This window comes from Oryctolagus cuniculus, chromosome 10 (genome assembly GCF_964237555.1).
Source record: "Oryctolagus cuniculus chromosome 10, mOryCun1.1, whole genome shotgun sequence".
Classification (NCBI taxonomy): domain Eukaryota; kingdom Metazoa; phylum Chordata; class Mammalia; order Lagomorpha; family Leporidae; genus Oryctolagus; species Oryctolagus cuniculus.
In genome coordinates, this window is record NC_091441.1 from 92,176,903 (window position 1) to 92,191,780 (window position 14,878).

Here is a 14,878-nt window from a genome sequence, read left to right on the forward strand (position 1 = left end):
CTGTCTATAACTCTCTCTCTCTGTCTCTCTCTCACTGTCTAATTCTGTCTGTCAAAAAAAAAAGTCATATGATTACTAAATACTGTTTGAGGAACTGTTCATCAATTAAAACTCTAAACTGAAAACTACAAAGTATCTAAAAGTTAACACATAACAAGTCTGTATTTCATTGGATTTGTTTTTCCCACTTGATCTAATGTCCACTAAGAGGTTGGTGATGAGACTAATAATGACTAAGAATGCTAAGGTGGCAAGCAATGGAATAGTCAAGAATGCACACTCAGCACTTAGATGACTGGGGTTTGAATCCTGACTCCAAACACTATCAGTGGTACCCTGACATTCCCTCGGAGCCTCTGCTTCTTATCCATAAAATAAGGATAACAGGACAATCTATTTCAAAAGCTTGTTTTAAGGATTAAATGAGATAATATACATAAAACTCTCAGAGCACTTAGGACATGCTCAATAAATAATAGATACTAGTTTTTACAATAGTCTGCACTTTGAATTTAGAAGATATAAACACATTTCATACAAGCTGACCACACTTCACTTGAAATTATCTGACAGCTAAACAACACATTCTAAATTATTATCTAAACACTTACAAAAAAAGTAACATCAAAAAACTGTTTCTTTAGCTACATATCTAAGTAGGCAAATGCATGAAAAGCTTGGAAAATTGCTTGCCGAACTAGTAATGGTTACTTCTGTAGTGGGGAAACACAATAGGAGTTACCAGGTGCCTATGAAAAGGGGAATTTTCATTTTTTACTCTGATGCTTCAATACTGCTTAAACTGGGCTGGACTTTATGGCACGGAGGGCTAACCCATTACTTGTGAGGCTCATATCCTGTATTGGAAGACTGGTTCCAGGCCCAGCTCTTTGGCTTCCAATCCAGCTTCCTGTTAATGTGGCCTTGGAGGCAGTAAATGGTAGCCCATGTGCTTGGGCCTCTACCATCCATGTGGTAGAACCAGATGTAGCTCTGGGCTTTTGGCTTTGGTCTAGCCTAGCCCTGGCTTCTGCAGGGATTTGGGGAATGCATAGAAACTCTATCGCACTCTCCTTTCAAGTACATGAAAATAAGTAAATGCTAAAAAAAAAACTTTAAAAATTTCGCTTTAAATTTTCTGAGAACGTAGTCCTGTTATTTGTATAATGGAAAAAAAAAAAACAGTTAAGTTTGAAAGCCCATATTTGAAATTCATTTCTGTTTGGCTTGGCTAAAACAAGTCAGTATTTACAAATGTAAATTAAACAATACGTCTGAAAGCACTGAGAAAAACTTAATATAAAAAAAACTCAGTAGATTACAGCCACAACATGCAGTGCCAGCATTCCATATGGGAGCTGGTTGGAGTCCCCAGTTCCAGTCCTGGTTGCTCCACTACACTCTAACTCCCTGCTAATGAGCCTGGGAAAGCAGCAAAGGATAGTCCAAGTGGGCCTCTGCATCCACATGGGAAACCCAGAAGAAGCCCATGGCTCCTAGCTTCGGCCTGTTCCAGCCCCAGCCACTGCAGGCATTTTGGGAGTGAACCAGGGGATGGAATATCTATTTCCCTGTCTCTCTTTCTTTCTCTCTGTAACTCTGCCTTTCGGGTTGATGAACAAATCTTTCAAAAAACAAACAGAAAAACCCCTATGTGCTTAAAATTACAATCTGCCCCTAACTGTACATTTGACAAAGGAAATAATACTAATCACTAAATATTCTTATGTTTTTAAGTGCCTATATAAACTTTACTTTTTTTCTTTACGTCATTCTCTTTAAAGTATAAAAAATCTACATGGCCAAAAAAAATTTTTAAGGCTGTTTTATTTATTTGGATATCTAAATCAAAATGATTGCCTGAATGCAAACCTAAGAAAAAGTATTTTACTGTTAGGAATAGTAGAGATACAGTTTTAAAATATGTTAGCTGACGCAGAATACAATTAACTTGGGTTCTTTTTGTCTTTAAAGTCTGTAACACGACAAGCAGTTTGGTTATGCACCAAAAACAACAGTTTAAAATACCTTTCAAGATAGCAAAAGACTGGTGCTGAGGCACCACCTGTGGCACCGGCATCCCATATGGACACCGGTTCTAGTTCCAGCTGCTCTCTTCTGATCTGCTATGGCCTGAGAAAGCAATAGAAGATGGCCCAAGTCCTTGGGCCCCTGCACCCACATGGGAGACTCAGAAGAAGCTCCTGGTTCCTGGCTTTGGATAGGCCCAGCTCTAGCCACTGCAGTCATGTGGGGTGTGAACCAGCAGATGTAAGAGCTTTCTTTCTGTCTCTCTCTCACACACTGTCTGTAACTCTACCACTCAAATTAAAAAAAAAAAAAAAAAATTAGCAAAAGACAGGGGCTGGCATTTAGTGCAGCAGCAGTTAAGATGCTGCTTGAGATGTCTGCATCCCATGTCAGAGTGCCTGGGATTGAGTCCCTGCTCCACTCCTGATTCTAGCTTCCTGCTAATGTGCATGCTGGGAGGTAGCAGATGAGGGCTCAAGTACTTGGGATCCTGCGACTCCAGGGAAGGGAAAGGGGCATTGTGAGGGAAGACCAGCTTCAGTCCTGGGCTTATTGCTTCAGTAGGGCCCAGCTCTAGCTATTGCAGAGAGATGGAGAGTGAACCAACAGATGGAAAAATTTGCCTCTGTCTCTCTTTCAAATAAAAATAAATAAAAATTTCTGTAAAGAACAAATACTTACAAGTAGGGTGGGGAACAGACATTTGGTGTAGTTAAGCAGCCACCTGGGATGACTACACCCCATATCAAAGTGCCTAGGTGATGGCTCAAGTAGTTGAGTCCATGCAACCCAGGTAGGAAACCTGGATTGAGTTCCTAGCTCCTTGCTTCAGTAAGGCCCGGGCTTGGCTGGTTCACGCATTAGTAGAATGAATCAGCATATGGGATTTCTCTGGCTGTCTCTCTCTAATAAATAAAATTAATGAATTAAAATTGTGGAAAAACTAGAAGACAGGTTTTCATATCACTGTTCAATCCATAAGAACACAGTTCAGAATAAATGCCTAGTAGTTGGCTTTTAGTTCAGGGGAAAAAAATCTAGACACTAACCCCTTGAGTTACTGCTAGATGATCTTATACAGCCTCTAAACATCAAACTCTTTTTGAATAAAAGGGAGGCAAACTACAGCTATTCAACTTGCCTTCTACCAGTATTATACAGATCATATGAAATAAGAAAGCACTCTGAATACTAAAAATCCTCACAAAAAAAGAATCATTTTGTATGAGAACAGATATATATGTGATAGCTCAAAACTACTATCACCAATCACAAGGCCTTTACAATGCCAAAACACTTAGCAAAGAGTCTTGCACACTGCAAATTCTTAGTAAGTAATGATTTGTACAAAGATTACATATCTGTAATTGAGTCCATGATCTCAGATTGAGAGCTAATTTGAATGACCTTCTGACTAGGACCCACCAATAAATACAGATTGCTCCACTGTCCACATTTCACTCATTCAAACATTCCCTTGCTCTCAAGAGTTCACATCTGGCTGGGCAACAGTACATTTGCATTACAGCTATTTCATTGACTATGTCCCATAATGGAATTACATACAAATTTCTATGGGAGTACAGAGGAAGAAACCATTACTTCCTCAGTTACTGGGAAGTTTCACATTGGAATTGAGCCTCAAGGGATAAAGGACAGAGGTCATTCCAGAAGACAAAACAGCAAAAAAGGCACTTGTTTTAGGAACAGTGAGCACTGTCATATAGTCAATACACAAGAGTTTGGGGAAAATGAAGGAAAAATAGAGTAATAGAAAATGGGCTCAAACTAAAGGAAATGAAAGACAGATTTTTTTTTAATGCTATAAATGAATGAGGCAAGGACCAAGACTGCTGAGCAGGGCTGTAAACTGTTTGTCTATCCACGGTGCCAGTAAAAGAGGCAGAGGCCCAAAAGAGGAAAAGAGTTCTTAGACCATTTCAGCAGCTAATAAATGCCACAGTTTCTCTTGATTCAAGCAACTATGAGGTAATCTGCATGCATTAAGAACCAATCTCACAATTTTCTGACTTAAAACTCTAATTGACAGACACTCCCCTCCCTATTTACCAGAGACCATAGATACTAATAAGCTATAATATAAATACCACTTAAAAACTAAATAAGAGCCCAAGAAGGTAAAGAGTGAATTTAGGTGCCCATGGATTGCGGTGTCTTGGGTAAAGCTGCCACCTGTGACGCTACAATCCCATACAGGTGCCAGTTAGAGTCCCAGGTGCTTCACTTCCTATCCAGCTCCCTGTTAATATGCCTGGGAAAGCAGCACAAGATGGCCCAAGTGCCTGGGCCCCTGCATCCACGTAGCAAACCCAGAAGAAGCTCCTGCTTCTTCTTCCTGGGCTCAGCCCTAGCCACTGCAGCCATTTAGTAAGTGAACCAGAAAGTGGAAGATATCTCCATCTCTCTCTGTCTCTCTCTGTAACAATGCCTTTCAAATAAATAAAAAACAGTTAAAAAAAATAAAGAGTAAATTTAACCTAGAGAGTAAAGTCAAATAACTAAGCAGAGAGAAAAATGTCTAAAAATAAAAGATTTATCTATTTATTTGAAAGAGTTACACAGAGAGAGGAGAGGCAGAGAGAGAGACAGAGGTCTTCTATCCACTGGTTCACTCCCCAGTTGGCCGCAACAGCTGGAGCTGTGCCGATCTAAAGCCAGAAAGCCAGGATTGTCTTCCAGGACTCCCACACGGGTGCAGGGGCCCAAGAACTTGGACCATCTTCTACCCCCTTCCCAGGCCAGAGCAGAGAGCTGAATCACAAGTGGAGTGGCCCGATCTCGAACTGGTGCCCATATGAGATGCTGGCACCGCAGGCAGCGGCTCTACCCGCTATGCCACAGTGCCAGCCCTGAAAAATGTCTTAAGTATACAGATCATCCATGTTTTTAACAAACTAAAAAAACAGATTAAATATTTCATCAACTTTCCACTGTTGTGAAAAGTAACATGGAAGGAAATTAGTATATTTTCTGGATCTACAACTTGGTTTTCCACACAGGTTCCTATTAATGTCTCTTAAACAATATATGTATCAAGTAAACAATGTCCTCACAATAACTGTACCTCTTAATGACCTTTACTTCCATCAACAGAACAATTTGAGACAGGTGTTTGGTGTAGAGCACTAAGCCACCCCTTGGGATGCACATATCTAGTACTGGAATTTCTGGTTTAAGTCCCATATTCAGCTTCCAATCCAGCTTCCGGCTAATGCTCAGTCTGGGAGACAGGATATGATGGTTCAAGTGCTAGGGTCGCTTTCATCCATATGAGAGATCCAGGTGTATCTGGAGTCCTGGCGGGAGCCTGGTCCAGCTTTGCCTAATGGGGCATTCAGGGAGTAAACTAGCAGGTAGAAGATCTTTCTCTCTCGCTCTCAAAATGAAAATAAATAAGTTAAATATTTTTTAAAAAGAAAAGAAAGCTCTTCCACTTAAAAATAAGTGTACAAACCAAAATCGAAACTAAGGTTAGGTATCAGTAAAATACAAAAATAAACAAAATCAATTAATGTATAATCTGCCATCCTACCAAAAGCTGAAGCCAGTATCTTTGCAGTCTTCTTTAGAAAGGTAAAGGAGGCCTGCGCTGCAGTTCAATAGGCTAATCCTCCGCCTTGCAGCGCCGGCACACCAGGTTCTAGTCCCGGTGGGGGCATCGGATTCTGTCCCGGTTGCCCCTCTTCCAGGCCAGCTCTCTGCTGTGGCCAGGGAGTGCAGTGGAGGATGGCCCAAGTCCTTGGGCCCTACACCCCATGGGAGACCAGGATAAGTACCTGGCTCCTGCCATCGGATCAGCGCGGTGTGCCGGCCGCAGCGCGCTGGCCGCGGCAGCCATTGGAGGGTGAACCAATGGCAAAAGGAAGACCTTTTTGCAATGTCCTTGGAACACACCAAATCATTCCTGCTTCTATGCTTTTGCTTAAGCAATTCCTCCCACCTCAAGTTCCTTTCCCTAATTGACTCTATCTACATTCTGCCCTTTTTAAAAAATCCTAAAGTCTATTTCAAATTACATGTCATCTAAGAAAATGTCTCAGGCCAGCGCCGTGGCTCAATAGGCTAATCCTCCACCTTGCGGCGCCGGCACACCGGGTTCTAGTCCCGGTTGGGGCGCCGGATTCTGTCCCGGTTGCCCCTCTTCCAGGCCAGCTCTCTGCTATGGCCAGGGAGTGCAGTGGAGGATGGCCCAGGTGCTTGGGCCCTGCACCCCATGGGAGACCAGGAAAAGCACCTGGCTCCTGGCTCCTGCCATCGGATCAGCGCGGTGTGCCGGCTGCAGCGGCGGCCATTGGAGGGTGAACCAACGGCAAAGGAAGACCTTTCTCTCTCTTGTCTCTCTCTCTCACTGTCCACTCTGCCTGTCAAAAATAATAAAATAAAAAAATAAAAAAATAAAAAAATAGAAAATGTCTCATCCATGAATCTTTTCTCTATAACCTTCAATTCATACAGAATTTTTCCCACTTGCTTTAGTCCTAAATGGACAAATTAATTTAATACTTTCATCTTTTTTCAGTTTCTGGCATTTACTCATTTTCATTCCTTCTATCAACCTAGTCCTTATAAAAATTACATTTTAGGGGAGTGAATCTGTAAATGGAAGATCTCTCTCTCTCTCTCTCTCTCTCCCTCTCCCCTTCTCTCTTTAACTCTTTGAACTAAATTGATCCTTAAATTAAAAAAAAAAAAATCACATTCTATCTGAACTGTTAACAATGCCTCGGAACAGCCCAGTGGTTGGCCATTTTCCCTTGCCCAGGCCACCTTTTTTTTTTTTTTTTTTTACAGGCAGAGTGGACAGTGAGAGAGAGAGACAGAGAGAAAGGTCTTCCTTTGCCGTTGGTTCACCCTCCAATGGCCGCCGCGGCCAGCGCGCTGTGGCCAGCACACCGCGCTGATCTGATGGCAAGAGCCAGGTACTTATCCTGGTCTCCCATGGGGTGCAGGGCCCAAGGACTTGGGCCATCCTCCACTGCACTCCCTGGCCATAGCAGAAAGCTGGCCTGGAAGAGGGACAACTGGGACAGAATCCGGCGCCCCGACTGGGACTAGAACCCAGTGTGCCGGCACCGCAAGGCGGAGGATTAGCCTAGTGAGCCGCAGCGCCGGCCAGGCCACCCTTTCTTAAGGGTAGTTTTGGTACACTAGTGCTCTGCTCACAACTCTCTTTGGCCTTCCATAACCAAACGGTCCATGTCTGTAGGTTGGCACGGCACAACCTTGCACCATACTATCTACTCAGCTTTATTTACTCAACATCTACTTTATACAAAATAGTAGGCAACAGAAGACACAGTCCATCTCCTCCAGGATCTGACAATAATTTACAAAGATAAGGCACAAATATAAAAACATCACACAGAATGCCTGTTCACCCATTCATCCACAGCCATTTTCCAAAAGAACACTTCAATCCAACAAAATCAGTTTCCTTGGCATTGGGAAAACGCTAAGCTCATTCAAAAATTACCTGCTTGTTTGTTTTATTACATTCTCAACCCTCAAAACAAGCCAAAAAAAAAAAAAAAAAGAGAGAGAGAAAAGAAAATATCTATCTTTTCTTAGCTAGTACCTAAATACCCCAATTTTAAAGTTTAATTCAAACACCACTATTCTCTTGCCACCTGAATTATCTGAATCAGTTTTTCCACGTGTATAAGCACCTTCACTATCCAACACATAAGCTCCTAGAAAGAAAGAATAATTTATCAGTTTTTGCTATTTCCTCTCCCCTCACTACAAGGGTGTTCACTGAAACAGAACACCAGGAAGACTGCAAGCAGACAACTAATACTACTACAAGTGAACTACAGTGAGGCTCTGTGGTAGAATACTGTGCCAACCACTAGCCTGTCACTAGTCACCAAAACCTCAAATCAAATAGGGTCACTATCTCTTCTACGTAACTACCATATGGGCAGATTTACTTGTTCAGAGTTACCTTGAATCAATAGGATTAATGAGCATTGTATTGTCTGTCATTTAATTTTTTTTAAAGATTGATTTATTTATGTGAGAGGCAGAGTTACAGAGAGTGAGAGAAAGGCAGGGAGAGAGGTCTTGCATCAGCTGATTCACACCCCAAATGGCTACAATGGCCAGAACTGGGCCAATCTGAAACCAGGAGCCAGGAGCTTCTTCTGAGTCTCCCACACAGGTGCAGAGGCCTGTACTAACACCCTCACAAGAAATTATTTTGCAATGACTAAGAATAGCTCAGTAGTGAATGTTTAGCTGGGAACTGGATGACATGTTAAAATTTTGAATCTTCCACTGCTTTCCCAGGCCACCAGCAGGGAGCTCGATCAGAAGTAGAGCAGCCAGGACTCCAAATGGTGTCCATATGGGATGCCAGGCAGATGCTTAACCTACTACACCACAGTGCTGGCCACCTGTCATCTAATTTTAAGAATGTGGCCTCCTACAAGGGCCATCACCTAAGCAGGGCAATACTCAACTGCTACATCCCTGGGAAAATGAGTGGGAAAGAATATTAAAACCCACTTGTGGCAAACCTATAGGTTTAAGTACAATAAGATGATCCATAAAATTAGCATTGAAAAGTGATATCCTGGGAATGGCATTGTGGCACAGCAGGTTAATCTGCCCCATGCAATGATAGCATCCCATATGACCACCAGCTCAAGTTCTCATTGCTCCCCTTCCAATCCAGTTCCCTGATAATGCTCCTGGGAAAGCACCAGAAGAGAGTCCAAATATCTGGACCCCTACCACCCTAGTGAGAGACCTGATGAACCCCCTGCCTTCAGCCTGGCCCAGCCCTGATCACTGCTGCCATTTGGGGAGTGAACCAGCAGACAGACGACCTCTCGATCTACTCTCTCTCTGTAACCCTGTCTTTCAAATAAATAAATCTTTTTTAAAAAAAAGTCCTTAAAAATGAACAAACACATAAAAAAAGGCATAGCCTCATGTCCAGAGTTTCATTTTACCCAATAACGTCGGGGGGGGGGGGGGGTGAAAATGGTAGGAATAAGCCAAATCTACCCTTCAAAAATAAGTTTTTCTAAATAACAAGTTCCATTCAAAGTTTTAACATGTCATCCAATTCCCAGCTAAACATTCACTACTGATCTATTCTTAGTCACTGCAAAATAATTTCTTGTGAGGGTGTTAGTACAGGCATGGAGAACACCTTGCATGTAATCACTGTTTTTCAAGTAAGTTAAAAAAAAAGTCTCCTTTGATTGCTGAATGAATGAAAGTGAATTTATAGAGTATGTATCTATGTACTGAGAGCAAATCTGTTACCTAATTAGGTTGGACCTAACTGTTGCTGGGGGGCAGGGAGCAAAAGATGTAAAAGCTGGTTAAGGTACTAGTAACTAACCAATGTCTGAATTCAAAGACCAGAGTGATGAGCTTTATGAATATTCATTTTAAAAGAGTGTGTGTAAATTGTGAAGTCTTTGAGGCATCCAAACTTTAGCTTCCAGGGAGGTAAAAGGGTATGTTCCATACGTAAATAAGCATCTGGCATTATACAGAAAAATTAACATACTTTTCAGTCTACATCCTACACACCAGAGTAGGTTATAGGTATTATGCAAGCACACAGCACTTGGGCAATCTTTTCCTCCTTTCCTTAGAAAATAATTTATATAATAACTGTTTAATTGAGTCGCTGCAGAAGCAGCTTTGCTTCCTCTCTTGCTTTTGAGGTTCAGGCTTTTTTCACTTCAAAACACTAATCTTGAAAAAATTTTAATTCTTCTTTTAAGGAAGACTTCATCATTTATCTCAGAAAAGGGCAAAAAGTCAGGAGGCGAAACCTGAGCTATTCCTATTAGTCTTACATAACTTAAAGTTTAAATTAATTCAGTAGTTCAACTAAAACCTGTGGGTAAAGCAGAAAGATGAGCTCTTTCAGTATACTCTCCATACACACACAGTTTTTAAAACCTGAAAGACTTAGTATTTGCCTCCTGATTTCTTAATATATAAGCACACATCTATATAGTAATTTACATATCCACATAAAAATGCTAAAATTGTTACACTTAAAATGAATACCTCATTTGGGGAAGAATATAATTAACAGAATTGAACTTAATTTCAGAAAACAAATTAATTCCCTCATACTAATTTTTGAATGTCACCTCTGTAAGTATGCATTAAGTATTTAAAAAGTGCTGAAGGGAACATCAAAAAGTGATTTTTGAAAGCAACAGGTATATGTTAACTATTGCTTGTCACCTGGAAACAAAACTCTGAAACTGTGAAGTCAGTTGTCCGTGCTTTAATTGGCTTTGATTACTGCAAAGTACCACTTCAAGGGTAAATATCTATCAAAACTGTCAACAGCATTAGGTTCACACAAGCAATCCTCCTATCTAGAAAAGCCCTGATCTGAAATCCTCAGTAAAGCTGGCCACGGATCCCCTGCCTTGCTACGGGAACTGCAGCTTGCTTAATCAAGCGCCAAACTGCAAACCCACCTTCCTAAAAAGATGGCACAGCTAGTCCCAAGTCTCACTATTCAGTTTTGAGAAGCCCTGGGAACCACCACACTATCAAGATGCCATTGGCCTCCGAGGCATTTGATTACAATACCTTGTGTTTTCCATTCAACCACCTCTATTCAGTTTCCCCTAGAACCAGGCACACACAAAGTTGACTCCACCGCTTTGCTGAAAGCGATCTCTGGGGTGCAAACTCTGGGATCATGCATCCATCATGCATCCATGATGCCTCCAGGGGAGGGCAAAAGGAAAGGCAAAGCACAGGGTGTCAGACATTACCTTGCCGGTCTTGTGGTCGAACCAGACGAGAGCATGGTTCCTGGACAGCACTTTGCAGTCAAAGGTGGCATTATTCTGCGCCGGCCGGCAGCGGGCCACCGAGCGGCCGATTTTGATGGGCTCGTCCAGGTAGACATGACGCTCCTGAAACGGGTGCGAGTTCGGGCGGCAGGTGAAGATGGCCAAGGCTGACGGCATCGAGGACAGACTGGCGGTGTCTCTCCTACCAGGGACAACGAGGAGTTCCTCCAGATCCGGACTGCCCTTCACAAGCGTAGACCTCCCCCCTTATTCCCCACCCCACCCTCAAGTAATTTTTTGTTTTCAATTACAACAAACTGCGCATCGTCTAAGCATAACCAGGGCACATCAGCAGCTCCTCACTGGGGTGGGAAGGCAGCCCAGCGCAAGCCCCATGGCCTCCTTGGAAACCCAGCAGCGCCCCGATCGCAAACAGTCCCCCGCTGGCGGCTTTCAGTCCATCTTCCCTGGGAAGGAGAGGCTCAAACATCGGGCAGCTTCGGCCAAGAAAACTCCTGGAAGGCAGTTTTGGGGCTGGAGGTCTCCAAGCAGATGAGTCACACGGCGATTCCGGGGTTCTGTGTGCGATCGCGGCCGCGGTGCCCCCTCGCTGGCGGAAACGTTGCAGCACTGCAGCATGAAGGAAGGGTCCGTTCGGGGCGGCCGGCAAGGTCCTCCGGAGCCGAGGCCAGGGGCAGCCGCCGCCCGTCCGCAAGGGCCCCGGGGGAGCGGAGGCCGGCGAGGGGTCTAGGCGGCCCGCGGGACGGTCTTCATCGCCCCTGCTGCTGCTGCTGCTGCTGCACGGATGGCCCACCGGGTCCCCGGCCCCGCACGAGCTGGGGCGGCGGCGGCGGCGGCAGGGGTCGCCCGCGCCAGGCGTGGGGGCCGGCGGGGGCGCAGGCAGCGGCCGCGTCCGGACTCCCCGGCACCTGGCGGGCGTCTCCGCGACCAGGGGCGGGACCCGCTCCGCAGGCCGGTACGGACCGAGCGAGGCGCTACCCGGGCGCGGCGCGGGGCTCCCGGCTGGCGGGAAGTTGGTCCCTGGACGCCCGGGCTCCCCGGCCGCGGCTGCTCAGCACACCGGCCGCCTCCCCTCAGGGTCGTCCCCCCGAGGGTCGCATCTCAGGGACAGCAGCCGCAGAGCTCTCGGCGGACGGGGAGGTGGGGGTGGGGGGGTGGGGTGGGAGACTGGCCCGGAGGCTGAGGGAGAGGCCTGGAGGCCCCGGGCTGGGTCCGCCGCAGCCTCCACCACTCGCGGCCAGCGGGGCGAGCTCAGGCTGTGCCAGACGAGGCAGGAAACTTTCCGACCTGGTGGGGAAACATCAAAACAAACGGCCGTCAGGCGCTGGTGCCCGCCCGCCTCAGCCCTCGCCCCGCTCAGCCAACCCCCAGCTAGCCTCCGCCGCTGGCCACGACCTCGGCCGACCTCTCCGCAGACGGACTGCGGCGATTTGGGGCCGGGACGCTACGACGGCTCCTGCCTCCCTCGCCGCCGCCGCCGCCGTCGCCGTCTCAGCTTACCTTGCCAGCGCCGGCCGCCATAGTGACTCTGACTGAAACCTACCCGGTGCACCGCCACGGGAACGCGCACCCTTCAAGGGCCCTCCTACCCCCTCTCCCGCGCCGTAGCCCGGGGATGTCACGTGGACGACGCCGCGGAAGCCACATTTGTCGAGGGCAGAAAGGAGGGCAAACCAGGTTTTAACGCGCTCTTCTGGACGCCATCTTAGTTAAGGGCTAGAAACTTCAAATTGCAGGAGAATCTTGACGACCATTTTGGTTAAGGGCAAGAAAGAATTTGAACATTGAAACTTTTACAAACAAATCGTGCCCACTCTCATTTTATCTTCTTAGTAATAAAGTACCAAATTTTACTAAACTTTATTCACTTTACTACTTCTTGAATGTAGCCACGAATGAAAAGAACAGGTCCAGGCACAGGAGATGGTCATTAGACGCCATCTTAGCTATGGGCAACACAGTCCTCCCTCCGCCGCCTTAGGTGTGAACTACCAAACTCCCACAAATCTCGGATTGTGCGTTAGACATGACTAGGACTATCTTCGCCTTAACTAAATTCGTCGCTGTGTTTCGTGAAGGAAGAAAACTTTGTTTTTCACACGTATGCCGTTTCGAATGATCGTCCTCCCACGCGGAATGAAAAAGGAATGAGACTTGAGAAAGTTGAAAATCAATTTGCTTCCAGAAGAGAGGTCGAACAAGTGCCAATACGAAAAACGGAGTATTGCCCCTCCCCTCAAAATCTTAAGGTAGATGAGTCATTGGTCTAAAGAAGGCAAGACTTTGCCAAAGCTAAACGAAAACTTGAGGAAAAGATAATGGGAAGAAGCCTTTTAGCTCAAGGGAGACTTCATTCTTCAGATTCCTGAGACAAGACTCCACCGCTATGACCTTGGGCAAGTTTCTAAACTTTTTCAAACCTCTTTCTCACCTACAACATGCAGATATAATCGTTAATGCACTTGTTGTGGTGAGACTTAAAGGTACTGCAAGGTGTTAGTCCATGTTCAATGAAGGAGTCGTTATTTCAATATTTATATTTAGGGCCTTAGCCCATGCAATACTGGTCCCTCGGGACACAGATGAGGTGACCTCGATCCCTGCCTCTGTGTTAGAGATGGGGGAGGGGTGACAGAGATACAGACAGCTGATTTTTGATGTAATGGGGACTCAGAGAGAGCCTTCTGGTGTATGTGACTGAACTGAAGGAAGGAAGGTAGGAAGGTTTAATAAATTTCCAGGAAAAGGAATAGCAAGGAAAGGAATGAGTCTATTTGAAGCAGTGCATCATTGTGCACTGGCACAGTGGTTAAATAAATATTTGATGCATGCATGAAAGTTACATACTGTTACTCATTATTAAATGATAAAGTAGGAGTCATTCAACGTGTAGACAGAATAGGCATAGTATAAAAGACTATATATATTTATTATTATTATTATTATTATTATTATTTAGAGTGAGAGCTACCATACCCTGGTTCACTCTCCAAATTCCCACAATAGCTAGGGCTGGGCCTGCTGCAGTTGGGGAGCCTGGAGTTCAATCCAGGTCTCCCACATGGGTGGCAGGGACCCAGTTATTTGAGCCATCACTCATTGCCTCCCAAGGTCCACAGTAGCACGAGGCAGCTGGAATCAGGAGCCTGAATCAAGGAACAAACCTGGGGTCCCTGATTTGAGCCACAGGCATCCTAACCCCTAAGCCAGTGTTTTTCCCTAACTTTATATGCTTATTTATGATCCTTAATTATTTCAGCAAATATTTTTTTTGAAAGGGAGTTACACAGTGAGAGAAAGAGTGGTGTTTTGGTGTAGCAGGTAAAGCCACTGCCTGCAGTGCCAGCATCCCATATGGGTTCCAGTGGGTATCCCGGCTGCTCCACTTCTGGTCCAGCTCCCTGCCAATGGCCTAGGAAAAGCAGCAGCAGATGGCCCAAGTGTTTGGGCACCTATCAACCACATGGGAGACCCAGATTAAGTTCCTGGCTCCTGCCTTTGGCCTGGCCCACTCCTGGCTATTGTGGCCATCTGGGAAATAGTGGGTCAGCAGATAAAAGATCTCTCTCTCTCTCTCTCTCTCTCTCTCTCTCTCTCTCTCTTTGTCTAACTGTGCCTTTCAAATGGATAAATGAATCTTTAAAAGAAATTCCCCAGACTGCTCACAGTTTAGATGGTGACATAGTAATATCCTTGATGAAGCGCAGTGAGAGGGGACTGGCACAGCAGTCTAAACTGAGACATGGAAAATGAGTTCACAGTAGACCAGCTGGTCTGATACAAATGTGATAAGGAAATTTCAAGCCAAGAAAATATTATCAACAAAGGCCCAGAGACTTGAGAGAATAGAACTTCAAGGGATATATAAGCAGATCGGCATTATTGGAACAAAAAAGGGTAAAGGAAAGAGGAGTTGGTGGTGACAAAAAGGTGCTTTCAATTGCTGAAGGTAATGCAGCAGACTTCAGAACATTTCCATCTTCCTCCTCGAAGTAGAGTAATGAAAGTTGCTTTCAGAA

At 45.0% G+C, this 14,878-nt stretch overlaps 1 protein-coding gene across 46 annotated transcripts in view; it reads right to left on the bottom strand.

Moving 5' to 3' along the window:
• SLMAP (sarcolemma associated protein) overlaps positions 1-11,015 on the bottom strand; it is a 168,015-nt gene extending 157,000 nt beyond the window's left edge. For all 46 annotated transcript variants that reach the window (NM_001082348.2, XM_051851069.2, XM_051851070.2 and 43 more), the window contains exon 1: positions 10,818-11,015. In NM_001082348.2, coding sequence (NP_001075817.2) covers positions 10,818-11,015 — 198 coding nt within the window. The remainder of the gene's footprint in view (positions 1-10,817) is intronic.
• Between the last annotated feature and the right edge of the window lie 3,863 nt (positions 11,016-14,878).